Raw genomic sequence first — 17,554 nt, 5'->3', positions numbered from 1 at the left:
GCCCTCTGCAGTGGAAAATGGGAAGCAGAAAGCAATTCTTGTTCAGACAGCATCAGAAATGTGCTGCTCAAGACTGAGATGTACCATTTAGTCTGTGGCCAAGAAATTGTTGGCCTGAGAATGTTCCTGTTCCCTTTGATATTAGCGGGAATAGGGACATAGAGATCTTTTGGTGTGCTTTGAAAAATTTCTTGTTTATCAGATTAGGAAAGGAATTACCCACACATCTTTTTATTAACTGAGCTCATAACTCCAAACACAACATCTTTGCCTTGACCTTTCTGTGGTGCAGTTGTCTGGTGGAGCCTTCCTCGAGGACCTCAGTGTGAGGTGGCAGCTTGGTTGTGGGGTTTTTTACCCTTGTTTCTCAAGGGTTGATCTGAGCAGTGAGAACATTTCCAGCAGAAAGTAAGATTTTGAGGCCAGATGTGGTGGTAGTTCTCCAAATTGCTGAGTGTCCCTGAGTTTGGGTGAGAACCAAGTAAAGGTCACAAGCACGGGAAGATGAAGTGATGCTATCCCATTCCATGGCTGGCTCATGAGATGTCTCAGCATTGGGGATAAACTGAGCATGAGGTGTAGGCTACTCTACCTGGAAAGTTATTTTAATAAAGGAACAGTAGGGGTTTTTTTGTGGTTTTTGTTATTTAATCAGGTTTAAAAGGAAAATTTTTATGTAGTGTTCTTGGGTGTGTCATACCCAAGTTGTTTTTTTTTTTTCATTCAACACTTATTTGTTTTGTGCTAATAGCACCTTAAACCTTAAGCCTTTATTATTGGCAAAGTACATATGACAGTCCTCTATGGAAATTTGGTCCTCAGTTGCACAGATAAACTGTCTGTTCATGTCTCACAGCAGAAAAAAAATTACACAAAAATAATATATCCGAAGTCTTGTGTTTTGCCAGCTGGACTAGAGTACCCTGCCATTATGGGGCAATAATCATATGTTTCAACTCTTGCCTATTACTAGGAAACGAGAAAGGAACAAAACAGTCTTGGCCTTTTCAGTATCGTGTGTCTTGTATTTCCACAATTTCCTAATTACCAGAAGCTTCTTGTTGACATTCAAACTACAGCCATTTTAAGATGAGGAGCTCTTGCTTGGTATGTGGTAGGAGAAGGAGCTCTGGCTTTTGCATGTTTAGGCTTTTGATATTCTTTCATGCGTGGAACATTTTGCACCACAGCAAGATCATAAAATCATTGACTGGATTTCCAACATTTTGTGTGACAAGCTTCATCCCTTCAAAGGCAGGAAGTCTGAAGGGGTCTGTCTGTCTTCTTCTCCTCTCCATCCAGCAAAATGTCCATACTTGATGCAGACCAGCTCTTGTCTAGTTTTGAGCACCACCATACACCAACAGATGCATTTTCATTATGTATTAGTAGTTAATCCAGCTCACAGATGGCACAAGCCTTTTTAACTGTCACCATGCAAGTTTTGCACACTCCAGAACCTTCCAAAGCCATTGTCTGGGGCCCCTGCAGTTGCTGGATGTACAGTACTTTGTCTCTTTGCTGCCATCATCTGTGCCCATCTGTTAGGGTGGCCTGGTGCCAGGTTCTATGTCAGGCAGAGCCTTCCAAAAGTGGATAGTGAGCCTGTGTGTTTAATATGGTCTGGTGGCAACATGCCACCTCTTCTTGTACAGATCCTGTGTGCACACTGTCACTGCCCAAAGGCATCAGGGCAGGGCCACGTTCACTTCAGTTGTGTTTGCAGACACCTCCATGCAAACTCTGGAACTACCCTGTCCACTGATTGAGTGATACAGAAGATTGTTTCAGTAGAACAGGAAAGATGTTCTCTTCAGTCATATCAGCAGATTGTGACAACTGGGAGGGGCAATTTCATCTTTGGATGTATGAGACAGAGAGAATCATTTAGCTCAGGGACAAGAGGAATATCTGCCAGCATCTTGCAGAACTTGCAGTTGGTAGTGTGTGTTTAGTGGTGAACCATGAGCTGGTGAGCAGAAGATGCTGCTCCCTATTGGTAATGCTCTCACCTGCAGGAGGAGGAAGCATTTTGGCCCAGGGATCTGTGTTTATGCTTTGCAGGTCTGTGCTGCTCAGCTCTGGGGCAAGACTGTCTGTTCTACTTAGGAAGATGATTTTCTCTTTTAACAAAGCAGCCATAACAGGAAATCCCATGTGAGAACAGAACGTGGTCAGACCAGTGCAACACATTCTTATTCGGATAGCAGTTGTTTGCTCTAACAGAAGTGCTTTTGTGCCTCCTGCATCTCTGTAGGAAGAATTACACCAGGTTAATTATGTACAGGTAGTGTGGGAGCTTTGTGCATGTACAAGTTCTTTGAGTAAAATATTTGCTTTCACTCTGGAAAAGTCCTACCTGTGTCTACATTTTGCAACCTTTCTTTTGTGTCTGTCTATATGCTTTGTTGTTTTTAATTTTTCTTTAAATCTAGGGCTGCAAACATTGATTAATGTCTATGTTGTGCTATTTCTAAATCATTACTCTCTGTAACATTTAATACCTAAATCCTTCTCATTACTTAGCCAAAGGCTGAGAATATGTTTCTGGGAGAACTCAGCTATTCCCTTTTCTCTGATCAGCTGGAACCTCCATTCAGACACACTCGTGTATTCAGGGCAGCTTGGTTTTGCTTTACAGTAATCAAGAGGAAGTTAGGGGGAAGACTTGGTTTGTAGCCCAAAGACGTAATTTGGAGTCATTCAGAAGAGAAATGGTGCCAGAAAGCCTTTGGTTCTTGCATACAGATTAGTTCTTCAGAATTTGATCCAAAGAGTTGTGAAAAATTGTGTGTGAGGTAGGGGAGAGCTGCCCGTTTTCGCTTTGTTTTGTTTTTCACGAAAGGTCTTAATGACGTCCCTAAAGTAAGTAAATAAGCAAGAAAAACAGCAGCACTTTGAAGAAGTGATTTCTCTTGGGGCACACTTCTTAAAGAAAAAAATACAAAATTAAATCCTAAAGCCATTATGTTGTATAGGTTTGGCTGGCACCCAAATTAATAACCCAATAAATCATTTCTGTGATATTAAAAGGTTTATACCAAGTGTGCTCATTGGCATGGCTTTCTGAGACCCAGTTGGTGCTTTTTTGTTGTTGCTGTCAGTCAATACTGAAATCCTTTGTTAATTAAAAGAACAAATTTTTATTTCTTGCAGTTTTTTTAACCCAAATGCTTTTGCCTTTCATACAGAAATAACAAGCTTTGATCTGCAAATGCTGGATTTCAGCAGTGCATCTGGAGCTCATTTCTGGTTAAAGCTTTTCAGGGCATCATTCTAGGGCTGCAGCTTTTGGAGTAGGGGGATATTTTTCTGAGATGAATGCTCAGGCTCAAGAGTGACTTTTACCAAATTAGAAGGTCAAAGTTATTAAATAGAAAATGCAGCAGTGGAGATTGGTAGTTTATAAATGCTGCTACTGAGAATGAGAGAGCTACTGTATTAAGCTGAGGAAAGTTGATCTGAGGCATAATCGAACCAGGAAAGAAAATCCTTGTTTTTTTTTTTTTACCTTTTTTAAAATTTTTCTATATGAGTTTTTAAACAGTTCTCTTTTTTATAACTGCTTTGGAGATGCGCATCAAATGTAATTGTTTTTTTTTTTTCCTCATGCCTTGGGATAAATCAGCATCCTGTTAGATAAGAAAATTTGCCTCTCTGAAACCTGGTCCTGGCTGTGTGAGGAGAAGTATTGGGCATCCAGGAAAACCCACCTGACCATGCTTGTGTTCGGGTGTGCTGTAGCTTGGTGGCGGCTGTGGCTGCTGAGGAAATGGTGGGGTTTTCACATTGACTTCTGTGGTCAGTCCCAGCATGAGAGGTCGTGAGCACTGCCAGTCCCAGCGAAGCGTGTCCCTCACTCCGAGACTGGTGTCTCCTGCATGCTGGCAGCCAGGCTGTTTTTCCAGGTGCTGCAGGTTCCTTTGGGCTCTCAGCTCCGCGCCAGCTGCTGTGTGGTGGGGCTGGGATGTGGGGATATAACATTCCCCTAACCCACAAGCCTGCAAATTCCCCTTTCTTTGTTTCTTTCTCTCCCTTCCCAGAGAACATCCCTCGGGAGACTCTGCTGCATTTTGCCGTGAGGCTGGGGCTGCTGCGGCTGACGTGGTTTCTGCTCCAGCAGCCGGGTGGAAGAGGAGCCCTCAGCATCCACAACAACGAAGGGGCAACGCCCGTCAGCTTGGCCTTGGAGAGGGGCTACCAGAAGCTGCACCAACTTTTGACAGAGTAAGGATGATTGGGTGGTTCCTCTGCTGGTTTTCCATTCTCTACCATGCTTGGCTTTGCTGTGGATTATCACTCAATGGTGTCTGAGGGCTGTACTCCATCCTTAAAGGCAATTTTGGTGTAATTTTGCTTTTACCGTTCTTGCTAGCAGCAGTGGGAGCAGTCCTGATGGTTTAGGGGAAATGCAATAATATTTTTTGGGGGGGTTTTCTTGTTGCTCTGTATTCTGTTTCCAGGTGTCTTGAAAAGTTCAGAGTCACTGTAATATTGACTAATTAAGACAAATCTTATGCAAACACAAATGAAGCTTTTCTTCAAGCAACCACAACTGCCCAAAGGAGGGGAGATAACAGGCTTTGGGGTGGTGGACTGTTTTGTTCTTACTTTATAGAGAGGGAGTTTTTTAATTAAATGAAATAATGATCATTATATTCAAATAAGGCAGCATCCTGTAGAGAATAGGAATTTTACCAGTGTAGGTTAAAAAAAAAAACAAGGTAAGAATTAATGGAAATATTTAAAGGAGAACAGAATATTTAACAGAAATATCTCCTGCAGAGTGCAGGAGTTGGTGTTTCCTAGTGCAGTCTCTTGTAAATGGTCTTGAGAAACAGCCAGGTCTTACAACACAGAGCAAGTAACTAGTGGCATGAGCATTTATTGCACTGCTTTACAAGGAATCCTTTGGAAGATGGCAAGTTAGTTTTGAGCAGCACATGTTTGGAGTTCTAGCTATAATAGCTGAGGCTAATAAAGACAAAGAGCTTAAAAAATCTCAAGGGGCCTGTTTGTATAGGAGAAAAGATTTAGTCTCCGTGTGTGTTATTCTGATGCCTGGTTCTCTTAAGCTTTGTTATAAACTTGGTGTTTCTGAATTGACTGCTCAGATACTTGGGGTTTATGTTGAGTGACCCAGAGTCATGTTAGGAGTCTGCTGTGTTGTCCACATTATCACGCAACATCCCTTGTTAGGAATTGTAAATTATTCTGCTTTCTGTAGTTGTTGGGTGCAGTGCTGGGGGGCAGAAAATTTGATCTGTATTGCTGGAGTGATTGCATTTAAATTTTTTATCCTTAAATTCAGGCGGCCACATGGAAAGTGAGGGTGAAGGAGAAGGTGCAGGGTGGGATGGGACCTATACCCAAATACCTTCCTGCCACCCTTGCTGGCATCAATACAGAGAAGATGACAGTGTTACGTTTTTCTCCATCAAGGTCAACAGTCACACTGTGAAAACACAACTGTTTCACGGGCTATATTGTAAAAAAGGGATGTGCAAATTCATCCTGTAACTGCAGCAAGGTTCTCCAAGGTGAGACTAACCACATTAACAGGCTTTACATACTGTCAGGAAGGTGAAGCTGGCCAAAACTTATTATAGAGCTCACAGCAAATACTGCAGCCTGAATGTGAGTAGAGCTGGTAATTTAAATAAAAATGGGAAGTAAACGAAACGATTACAACAGCTATTCTTGTATTAGATGAATTATTTCACAACTGGCTCCAGTTTTGGAATGGCAGTTCTCACTTAGTGGAATGAAAAAAGGACTGGGATTCCCTGACATTGTCCTGTGCCATTGGCTTTAAAGAATGCTGCTGGCCCAATCCATGGAATTTCTCTGATGACCTTTGCAGTTTGTCTTTGAAAATAAGACACAAGCAACTGAAGAAAAGTTACCATCAAAGTCCCAATTCTTGTTCTTGGTATAGCCTTAAACTGTTCTTTGTGATTTGTTTTCCTCTTGGATTGCTGGGTGGAAATGCAATGTATAAACATCTGACAGCCATACCACAGGTCCCTTGGTGAAAACTCTTCGATTGCCATGAAGCCCTACAAACAGAAATCCATGGATGCTGGAAATCCTGGTTCCCTTTCTGAGTGGGTGGGATGGTGGTGGAGCATTGATAATGACCTTGGGACCAACTGGAGCAGTGACATGGGGATGGCCACAGCCCTTCCCCACGGGAGGGTGATGGTGACAAAATGGGCACATCCTGTGATTTTTTTTTTATTATGCTGGGCATTTTCTGCAATAAGATGGGATCGAGACTTGAAAATCCCTGTTGGGAGGAGAAATACTGAACGTCAAAGCACAGAAAATTCCATTAAGAGAGTGAGTGTCATTTATGTGCTGTCAAAACACAAAGGCCACTGCACAACCTCTTTTCTGCCCTCTGCCTATGCTCTTGCTGTATAATCCATGCACACAAATTTGGCACACAGCTTATACCACTCAGCAAAACACAGGGCAGCAACGCATGCTAGTGAGGGCCCCTACAAAGGAGTCATTATTTTTACAAGTAATTAAACTGCACTATGCCAAATAAATGAATGCAGAGTGTTTTGTGATGCATTATCCTTGGGGGGAATTTATTGTTTTCTTGCTTGCTAATTTGCAGGACCCTGCATTTTACAATGATTCTCCCAGCCAGCATTGGGAAGGGGTGAAATTTTGCCATAATTAGGATACAATCATTAAAGAGCAGACATAAAACCTTCCCTGTTGTTGTAGTTTTGCCTTGGTTTGTCTGCAAAGTAACTTGATTCAGCTGCAGTGTAAATACTTTTCTCAAAAACTAATTTCACTGGTGACATTTTGAATTTCTGTTTATCTGATGAACTTTGCCTTCTCAGCTTTGGCAGTACTACATGTAAAAAAAAAAATATAAAAGGTGCTTCCTATGCAAATTTTCCATCCCTGGAAGTATTCTGTTCTGTGGTGTGCACTGGCTTTTCATCCTCAGACAGCAAAGGTGCATGGGCTGGTTCTTTTGAGACCCAAACAAGGAGCTGCCACAGAGCCCATGTAAGTCGCCAGGGACTGAGAGTCAATAGCAGAATAGAACAGAATATATTGTTAAATATTCACCTAAATAAAGAAATAATACATAAAATAAATAATAAATAAACAAATATTCATCATCGATAAACGTTCATCACTTGTGTATCATTCCTGAGGGGACTTGTTTTATCTCAAGATGAAAACTGTGCAGTAAATAAACGGTGTCCTGCAGTGCAGATGGAATAGGATAGTGCAGAAGGGCAGTAGTTTTATAGGGGAAAAGTAAATATAAAGATTTATATGTAAAGATAACTTCAGAAATGGTGCAGTTTGCAAGGCCTTCTTAGAGTTTCAGCTATTTCCAGAGTGGAGGTCTGTGGCTGAAGCCCGTTTCTCCACGGTGTTGGAGCTGGGTGATGCTGACTGCAGGCTGCTGGCTCTGGAGAGGCAGCACAGTCATTAAACAGGCTGGTGGCACTCTGTGAGTAACTGGACAGCTGCAGAGTGCAGGAGTTGGTGTTTCCCAGTGCAGTCAGGGCAGTAACACAATCCCCTGCCAGCTCCATGTTCTGCAGGACTCTTACAGCAGTGGGGAAAATGGCTTCAAGGCACCAGGAGCGTGCAGGATTGCAGAGAGCTGCTTTGTAAAACACACAAACACTGATCTGGTTGCTGATTTTATTTCTGTCTGGTAACATTTCTTTCCCCAGCAAAGCCAAATGCTTTCATTCACAGCCGAGAGTGATTTATGTCCTCTCAAAAAGGGAAGCGAGAGAAAAAGAAAGCCTATTTAAAAAAGAAAAATAGAATTACACTTTTCTAATCCCTGCAAAGAGTTGCAACAGTCTCTGAGTTTTTTACTGTAAACTTTTTTTACTTTTGCTGGTTTCTCTGCTTTTTGCTCTAAAGTGTTTCTGCACATCTCTGGGATTGCTCTTCCCTTCAGATTTCCTGGTAACAATCAGGAGGCTCAGTCTGTGAAACTGTGAATTAGTACAAGTCTGTATTTCCAAAATTAAAATGACTTAATTAACACACATGAGGAATAACTCACTGGTAGCAGAAGGGTTTTGTGAATGTTTTTCAATCCATGATTATCACTTGCTATTGTTCTGATTTTACATAAGTAATTGGTGAAGTCTGGGCTGTAATCTCCGTGGTGCCTCTCAAATAAGGATGCTTTTTCAGTGACTTTACTTTTATAGCTAAAGACACTTTTCTGCTTTTCTGAGCCAGATCTGCAAGAGGATTTGCCTTGTACGTTCTTTTTTTTTTTTTTTTTTTTTTTTTTTGCACCCCGATTTAGCAGGCCCTTTAAGCAAGTGTTTAAATTCAGAAATACCCAGTTTATGTTCAGCAGAGTGCTTAAGCATAATCTTGAAATCAGTCACATGGTATACATGTATTTTATTTCTGGCTAAGCAGAATCAGAGGCTGTAAGGTTTATTTGAATTAGTGCTGATGTTTCTCCATCTGTTTTTCACTCCTAACCAAGCAACAAATCCATTTGATTGCTATTTTGGGAGCTGGATTTGAGGTATGGCTTGCTGTGGTGTGGCAGGAGAACAGTTGACTTTGTATCTACAAGTGATGGCACAAGATTAATGGGTTGAGAGGGATAAAAAAATGTTAGAAGGGCACTGAAAAAGGACTCAGAGGTGTGTGTTAAGGAGATGCTGTTTAGCTACAGACAGTAATGTGTCTGGAGCAGTGTGGGAGGGCCAGTGGTCTACAGGGTCTGGTTTTGTGGTGTAGGATTTTCAGCTGAAACACCACCATTTAATAACTTTAATATCATGATTAGAAAGATGCTGAGGTGCTGTGGGTTTCTTTTGGCACAGCAGAGGAGCAGACTGGGAGTGGGAGGATGGGGCAACCAGGTGTGAACGTGATGGAGCAGGAAGAGTTTGTGTTTCTCTCTTCCACCTACTCACCCCACATCATGCTCCAACTTTTGCTGACTTCCTCGTGTATTCCCACATCCTTATGAAGACTTTTCATTCTTTGGCCCCCCTCCTTTCCTTTGTTTTGTATGTAACCTTATCTGAATACAGAAGAGAGAGAAGGCTTAGTCCATGTGATAGAAACAGCTTTTAATGTTTCTCTATTCGCACTCGGAAATTGTGGTCCTGGGAGATCATGGAAACAAACCTGTGAGGATGAGAAAGAAGAGATTTAGAAGAGATTTGAGAATATTTGGTAAGATCTAAGAAGAAATTGCTTTCCTTCCCCCAACAATCCTGATTCTGGAAGTGTTCCCAAAAATTATAGGGGCCATAAGTGCTGGACAGCCTTGTGTGGTTGGTGAGTGATTGTGAGAGACCAGCTCTGTTTCAGGATAAATTTAGAAAATGCAGATAAGTGGTTTCCCAGAACTGCTGGGGCTTTGGCCTCAGGCATGGGCTAGCTAGATACCCAGCTAGGATGCTCATATTTAGTCTCTGGAGCAGTTTTGCTCCAAGCAGTGACATTCATGGTAGGAGTTAGAGTTTGAAGAGATGATTGTAGAAGAAGCCTTTGTAAACTGCTGTGTCAGAAGCAGCCAAGGGCCACAGAAGAAGCCAAAGGCTTCTCGGGGCTGTGTTGCAGAGCCAGTGATCACGCCTGCTTGCAGCATGTGGAGATGTTCTGCAGAGACAACTCTGCTTCCATATCACTGATTCTGATCTAAGGTGCTGTTTTTAGCTATAAACACTGCTTGCTGAAGTGTTCTCCACGATGGTGCTTTTTTAATTTCAAATGCAACAAATGGCATCTCTTTTCGCTCTTGAGTGTGTTTCACAGATTCACCTTAAATTCCCTTTGTTTACTGATGAGTCTTCAGGTGGACATTGGGTTCTGTGTGAGATGTACAGCTCCACATCCTTAGCAGGGCATCCTTCTTGTTACATATTGCTCTGAAAATAAATCTAATGGAAAAGTCATTTAATAACAGTTATTCTTATGGAATGCAGATTGTACTTTTTGGCAAATACAGTTGATAAGAGTTTGTAGCTGTATTTTTTAAAAAATATATAATTAACATTGGAGCCTAAGAAATGCTCAGGTTTAGAAGTACAGGCTCATTGTGTTTGGAAATACTGGATATGCTCCCTTAACATGTGTGCATGTGCAAACAACTGTTGAAGGACCAAGCCAGCTTTTCTCTCTATGATTTGCTGCTCTATAGTGTGTTGATCAGTGAGAAGTTAGCGTTACATATTTTGAATCCAGTTACTAAATATTTAATCTGATATTGAAGGGTAGGTTATGCAATTCTGAATTCAGTTTGGTGTCAGAACCCACAGCTGCAGTTCATGTTTGTGCGAGGCACTGGAAGGGGTTAGTCATTATTTCTGCATCAGATGAACTTTTAACTCTTTCTTTCAACATCAAAACTATTTAAATTAGTGAGCAATACATAGGTTTTTCTTATATGAGAAACGTACTTTTTTTTCTACTTTCCTGGGGCATTTGGAACACTTGGAAACACCTGAAGTATGAATTCTGTGTTTATTAAACCTTTTTCAAATTTTAAAATCGTTGATTTATTTTAACCCATTCCAGCACATGCTAGTTACATGTGTTTTCTGGGTCTCATACACAATGCATATGGATGGTTTTAAAAACAAGGAGGAACAAGAAAGTGTTTGTGTGCATTGTTGTTTTGTATATCACTGAAGATTTTGGGTGCAAAGTTGATTATACAGATACAAAGCCTCCATTACCCCAACACTTCTGCAAATAACACTGAAGTTCTGTTTGGTCAGATTTCTAAGATTGGTTTAAATGCTGGTGACTGCATTGAGTGTGGGTGCTGGGTTTTCCCAGGAGGGATTGTTGGCTTGTTTTAAATTGCCTGTGCTGTGGGCATGTTGCACAATCACCACCAATCCTATCCCTGTGGGCACCATTCCTTGTTTATCCCAGATCACTGTCTGTCTGATCTGGTATTTTCCGTGTGATACCATAATAATAGTAATAAAAAGAATGTAAGATTAGAATTCAATTTAGTTACGTTTTTATTTAGCTTACAGATAAGGGCATATAAATTCTGGCCTTTTCCTAGCTTTTCATGCAGCCATAATGGTAGGGGCTTTGTTTAATTTTTTTCTTAATTGATTTTTCCTTTTTCTTGTTCTTTCTTTGCCACATGGATCTAGGGGCTGGTGCTTTCAGAATAAACCCAAGCTGTTGTCAGGCTTGCAGTAAGTTCCTAAGAGCTGGCAATGCTACTGAGCTTGTTTTGTTTCAGCTCAGAAATCTGGAGGGGATATCCCCAGGAAATAACACCTTGAGTTCCCACACTGCCTTCCTCACCCCTTTGTGAAACACTGGGATAAATCTTGCTAACATTAAGTTTTGCTTAACTCACTGAGGCTTTTTCATTCATCTTCTGATCTCTGCCTCCCTCCTCTTCCTCTCCCTTCCAGCTCAAACCTTGTCTCTTGGTACTGGAAAACACGCCTGCTGTGAGCACTGGCACCTTGAATTGCAGACCCTTGTTACTGAGTAGTTTCTGCAGGTTTTGAGGGCAGGCAGAGCTTTGATCAGGTGGTGGTTTGTTGGGTTTTTTTGGGTATTTTTTGTTCTTCTTTTCTCACTTATCTTCCCTCTTCTTAAAAATCTCTCACCCATATCTGCCGGAAGCCAGGAGCTGTGCGGTGTGGGCTTTCCTTTCCTTTTTCCGCTGCTCACTCTCTGCTCCCCTGCCAGATGAGGAGAGAGTCAGCACATGAGTACAGTACAGCTCTGCCTTGAAAAGCAACCAGTCTACTTGGGCGGTGCTGGGAGGTTTAAATAAAAAACACTTCCTACTTATTATCCCATCTCAGCTTGGAGCAGCCTGGTGTGGCAGAAGGTGTCCCTACCCGTGTTGGAGCTAGATGATCTTTAAGGTCCCTTCCAGCCCAAACCATTCTGTGATTCTATGATATATTATCTTGTGTTACATGCCAGATGGGCAGGAAGTGATCCTGTAGTTTCAGCAATCTAATCAGCTCCTAGATGGAGCAGGACATGGCCTGAGGGTATTTTGAAGTGTTTTTGCTTCTCCTCTCTCTCTGTCTGAAGTTGTCATCCTTCTTTAAGCCACCTTTCTGCAGATGAAGGGTGGGCCGGTAAGTCTGTTCTTCATTTCAACCAAAAATTTCCCTTCTGGGTTTGCCTTCGTGGGACAGAAGACTGACCACAGCTGGAGGACTTCTTCCAGGCTTTTTCCGTGGGCCATGGCATAGTTATGCAGAGTAGAGCTAGTGAACACTATCAGCCTTCTCAGGCAGTCCTTGCTATTTTTACCAAGATAGTTTCTTTTGTGAAAATTGAGCTCAGAAATGTTTCTTACAAAATGTTCAGTTCACTGGTATCTGTTATGTATTTTGATAGGAAACTGTTGAAAAGGGAAGATGAGAAAGATTTGACCCAGGATGGTTAAATCTCATAAGAAGACAGATTTCCGTTGTTTCTGGCAAAGCGCAGCAAACTGGATTTTTGTGTTGAACAAAAGCAGATTTTCGAACTTCTTGAAGGCTGGAGTTTGTATACATATTTTTGCTAATAAATCTTCAGTAAGTATTTGCATATCTGTTTTTATCTCCTAGTAGAGCAGCTTGGATATGCACTCCTATGCAACCACTGCAAAAATTCCAAGTCTGGACAAAATAAGCGTCTTTCACAGCCAGGAAATACAAAATGTGTAACGGCAAAGCTTTTTTCCTGGAAGAAAGTGTGTTTTTATCATCTCTCAGTAAAACCCAGGACTTGCAATGAGACGTGCAGGAAAGGCACAAACAGTGAAGCTCAGTGTATGAGGGCAAATGAGCAGGGGTGTCTTCTCAAATGGCCTTGGAGGTGATTGCCTGAACAACAGGAACAGTGGTGGGAAAATGAGTTAATGCTTGTGAATTCTCATTTTTCCTCTCTGCTTCAGACCATTAGTGCTGGGATGGAGCAGAATATGAAAGAGATGGTTTGAAGTAGGCAATAGATTGCACCATTCACTATCTCACTGCTTAATTTTGTGTAACGAAGGTGACTGCTACTAAAAATGAGACCTTGGAGTTTGTACTTGGCTGGATGTAAGAAACTTCTTGCTTTCTCAAAAGGTTTAAAGCTTTTCAAAAAGTGTGACAGCTTGAATATGAAAAGAAACTGTTCTCTTTGTAAGCAGAAGTGAGTATTTGATCCATGTGGGCCGTGTGAAGGTTGCGGATTGCTGGAGGGGTGGACGCACTCGCCGTGTTGCAGGGGACTCTGCCTGTCATCTTGCTCCAGACTGGGCTTTTTGAAGTTGCTGAGTGCCCTTTGAGGCTCACCAAGTCATGCAGGCAGCTTTGTGGGTGCTGATTTGGAGATGCCTGTGAGGGTCCTTGAAGCTGCTGAGAAAGTGGAGCAGATTGATCAGGCACAGTTCTTTAATCCGGCTGCTGTTGTCCCCTGAGTGGGTGACTTTGTGCTGACTGCCTCGTTGTACTCTGAGAGTGGCCCTGAGTACAGCAGTTTCTCATACATGACAGCTGAAGAGAAAAACACTCCAGACAGAAATGTCTGTGTTTCCTTGATAAAGGAAGGTCATTTCTTTAGTTACTTGTAATGGCTCAGTTGACTTCAGTGCCTCTGTGGATTTATACCAATCACTGCCAGAAGCTGGCTGCTTCCTTCTGTTTCTCTGTGGAAATATTGATTCTGCTTAAATCAAGTGTAATTCTGCTGAAGTCAAGTCATGACTGAGATAAATGGTGATGAATGGTGGAAGCCATAGTAATGTTTTGTCTGAATTTCCTTGCAGATTTAACCCAAAATGAGTCACGGGGGTGGGTGGCTGTGCTGGGGCAGAGCAGGGGCAGCCATTGCCACCAGCATTGCTTGCACAGCTTTCTCTGTCTCTCATGCACCATTTGACCGTTTCCCCACCCTGCTCTGCCCATTCCTGTTGCTGATTGTGGTATTTGCTCGTTATGACTTTACTCTCTAGATTGGCTTCCCAGAGAGATAGCCCTGTGGCTTGCTGGAGGGCCTTGCCCATAAGAAAGGTTTGTGAATGTTAAAACAAGACCTCTCGGCAAAGATTCTGAAAACTATGTGTAGTTTTACCTGGTTGAGGGCATGCATTTGTGTTTATGTGTCTTCTTGAATTCCTAATTAATTAAAAATAAAATCATAGCTTTGCCCCTTCCAAGGAAACTTGTAACTGAGCAGGAAAGAGAGATCTGAAAATGGTTAGTCTCTGCAAGAGGGAGGGGATGTCACAGAATCACAGAGAAGTTTGGTGTGGAAGGGACCTTTAAAGGTCATCTAGTCCTGTCCCCACCCTAGCTCATAGGTCGGGCTGGGTGTCAATAGATGCATCCTTGGCAGAAGGAAGACAGGGAAATTCTTATTTCTTGCACCCCTGAGCAGGTCAGTGTCATCCCCTGTTGGTGCAACATTCCTGTGGTTTGGTTCCATATCTCTCCTGGGGGATGCAGGGCTTGGTGGGGTGGTGCACAAGCTGCTCTCTGGGATGATCACAAAAGATTTTGATTTCCTGAATCAGTTCTGATTCAAAATGAAATCTGTGAACCTGAAGGTGTTGAACACCTCAGTGTTTGCTCACCACCTCAGTGGGCCTGTGTAGCTGCTGTGCAGCTTGATGAGACCTGAGGAATTACTGCTTTGAGTGGTGCAAAATCAGTGTTTGATTTTTAAAAAGAGGTGACTGAAATAGAAATTTTTATTGACTACATTTACCCACTAATAGGTTATTTTTCATTCTGATCTACAGCATCTTTTTTCCTTTCTTTCCTTTGGATTGGTAAAAAGAAAGCCCATGATAGTGCTGCACAAAAACAGTGTGTCTCACTACACTGAGAACATCTTGCACAGAGGCAGTTTCATAGAGCAAGTTCAGTTCATTTCAGGAGTGAAAAAATTGCTGCAATTTGATGGCTGTTGGATGTTTGTGGGCAGTGTGCTGGCTTTGGTGTACAAGTTGTACCATGATAGTTTTCATTCCTTCCAACATATCCCTTTGCTGTTCTGCCTTTCAGATGTCTGCTGTTCTGTGATAGCTGCTTTGGTGATCTTCACCTGTGATAAATTTGATTTAAAATTCAGTTGTCATAGTCTGGGGTAAAAACCACTGATCTCTACCTGAAAATGACGTTGTGAAATAAAGCTTGTGGCTGGCATTAGTGCTAAATTACATTATTTTCAAGACTGAGGAGTGTGTGTTTATGTGCCTGTCTGGCCCTGGAGCCAGTGCCATGCTCTGTGCTCCCATGATTAGCTGTCTGTCCAGGAAGCACGTGTGTCCTGCTGTGCAGGATCCCTGCTTGCCTGCCCACTGACCCACCCTTGTTTTGCAGGGAGGGAGCCAGGGAGCCGGACTCGTGGAGCACCCTGTCTCACACCGTGCACTCGGGGGACTACAGCGTGAAGCACCACCGTGGGCTCGGCGTGTACCTGCTGACAGCTGAGACCGGGGAGGGGACAGCAGCCAGCTGGCAGAGGGACATCCAGCACCTTCAGATGCACATGCAGAGCCACCAGCACCAGGTGAGCAAAAGGCTGAGGGGATGGAAGAGAAGCAGATCTGGTGGGTTGCAGTCTGGAGCCCGGGGAGGACTTTTACATGTCAGCATCCTTCAGGGCATGTTTTCCTAGACGTTTTCTCTGGATTCATTATCAAGCAGCCAGGTGGACACCTGTCCATCTGCTTCTTATTTGAGCATGGGGAGATCTGATTAAGCTGTATTAGGCAGCAAATGTTCTCATTCAGAAGAGAACCAGGCTCCGGGCTATGCAGCACCAGCTCTGTTTGGCCTCTCTTTGCTCCCGGCTCCTGCCTGCTCTGTTAGTTTTGGACCCCCTTGGATGGGCAGGAATACCACCCTGGAGACATGCTGACCTTCTGCCTGTCTGGCAGACATAGGGCAGCTTAAGGCAGGCTCTGGAGTGAGGCTGGGAGTGTGGGCTGTAAGCACACTGGTAACATCTCTGTTCAGATGGAAAGTTCAGGGTCAGAGAGGAGACTGAGAAGAAAGTTTCTGGGATGGATGATGAAAAAAATGGCTGTTTCAGTAGCAATTCAATGTAGGACTCTGAGGACAAGCCTGCTTTGGCCACACAAGGTTTGTGTCCATAGTGGTCCCTTCACTGTGCTCCTCTCAAGCTCTGTGGTGGCTGGACCACAGGAGCTGTAGGGATTCCTCCTGCTGCTTTAAAATCGGTGCCACAGGGTCTCAGTTGGGAAGGTGAGACATCAGAACACTTTAGTGCCATTTCTCAGAAACACCCACATGTCTGTCATAGTTGGCATCACTTGTGGGTGTTCCTTCATCAGTTCACATATCCGGGGCTGCAGAGGTGCAGGATCTAAACAACAGGATATTTTTGCTGCTTTAATTAAGGGAGGGGAGAACTGTTGTGTGCCACCAGTGGGCTGGGGGGATGAGCAGAGGAACGGCCATGCTGAACCATTTTCAGCCTTCCCTTAGTTAATTACTCCCAATCTCAACTGGTGGCATGAGTGGCAAATTCAAGCTGTGAAATCTCCTTTCCATCCAAAGACCCTAAACCATGGCAAGCAGATCCAGCTCACTGCTTGTTTGCTCATGCAAATGCCAGATTGGGAACATTTTGCCTGACAATGAAATCTGAAATAGACTTCACTTTCCTCCACTGTTTTACTTCACATCTAATCTGATTTGAATTTGGAAAGCAGCCCTGTAATTATTTCATTTAGGTCTATTTTGGGTCAGTTGAAAGCCTGTTGGCTTCCTTTGGTGATGGCTGTATTTTTCCGGCTATCAGCAGAGTGACTTCACCGTGAGGATGCTGGGGCCCCTCCTTTTGAAAACCCTGCTTGTTCCCAAGCAAGTGTCACTGTTGTCTCTGTCCATCCTGGCTAGGACCCAGGAGCACAGACTCCATCTCTGCTGTGGGGTTGCAGCCACCAAAGGCTTGGCACACTGTTTACCCTTGCAAAAAATACCTGCATCCCGTGGGTACCACTGCACACAGAGCCCCGTGTCCCATCCCTGATGCTGCACAAGGGGTGAAGATGCTGTGCTGCTGCCTCCAGTGCTAACCTGGCTTGGGTTGCCTCAAAACCAGCGAGGCATAGCTGACAGCATACCTGGGAGCTGGGCAGCACGGTTATTTTGAATAGCAGGGAAATTCGTGGCAAACACCAGAAGTGCATTTAGTGGTCTGTGACTCAGTGAGTCTGTGGTACTGCTCAATGTTTGCAAACCTCAGAGTGTGGAAAGACAAGTTAAATGCAATATCCTCAAGGTAGCACTGATGATTTTAGCCACTATTAGTATATGCAATACCCAGAAGTTCCCTGTGATGCATCATAGTGGCTGCTTTAATTATCAGGGTGTTTAAGATGACAATTTTGGTGTGAAGTTCTATTTCTCTGAGAACTAAAAACTTAAATAAAATTTGCAGGTAGCTGTTCAAGTTAAACTTTTAGCATGCATGTAGTTTTAAAAATCCTTTTACAAATAAATGCAAGAAAAGCTCAGATTTTACATATTTCATTAGAGTTTTATGTATGTGAAGAGTCTCTGGCACTTAG

The 17,554-nt window shown here is 43.0% G+C and overlaps 1 protein-coding gene across 9 annotated transcripts in view; it reads left to right on the top strand.

Moving 5' to 3' along the window:
- Positions 1–17,554, top strand: part of AKAP13 (A-kinase anchoring protein 13) — a 207,907-nt gene that overhangs the window by 89,519 nt on the left and 100,834 nt on the right. For all 9 annotated transcript variants that reach the window (XM_088172624.1, XM_088172630.1, XM_088172627.1 and 6 more), the window contains 2 exons: positions 4,044–4,227; positions 15,336–15,525. In XM_088172624.1, coding sequence (XP_088028750.1) covers positions 4,044–4,227; positions 15,336–15,525 — 374 coding nt within the window. The remainder of the gene's footprint in view (positions 1–4,043; positions 4,228–15,335; positions 15,526–17,554) is intronic.

This window comes from Sturnus vulgaris, chromosome 13 (genome assembly GCF_052056855.1).
Source record: "Sturnus vulgaris isolate bStuVul1 chromosome 13, bStuVul1.hap1, whole genome shotgun sequence".
In the NCBI taxonomy this organism is placed as follows: Eukaryota; Metazoa; Chordata; class Aves; order Passeriformes; family Sturnidae; genus Sturnus; species Sturnus vulgaris.
The sequence above is the reverse complement of the archived record's forward strand: the minus strand, read 5'-3'. Positions and strand labels throughout refer to the sequence as shown.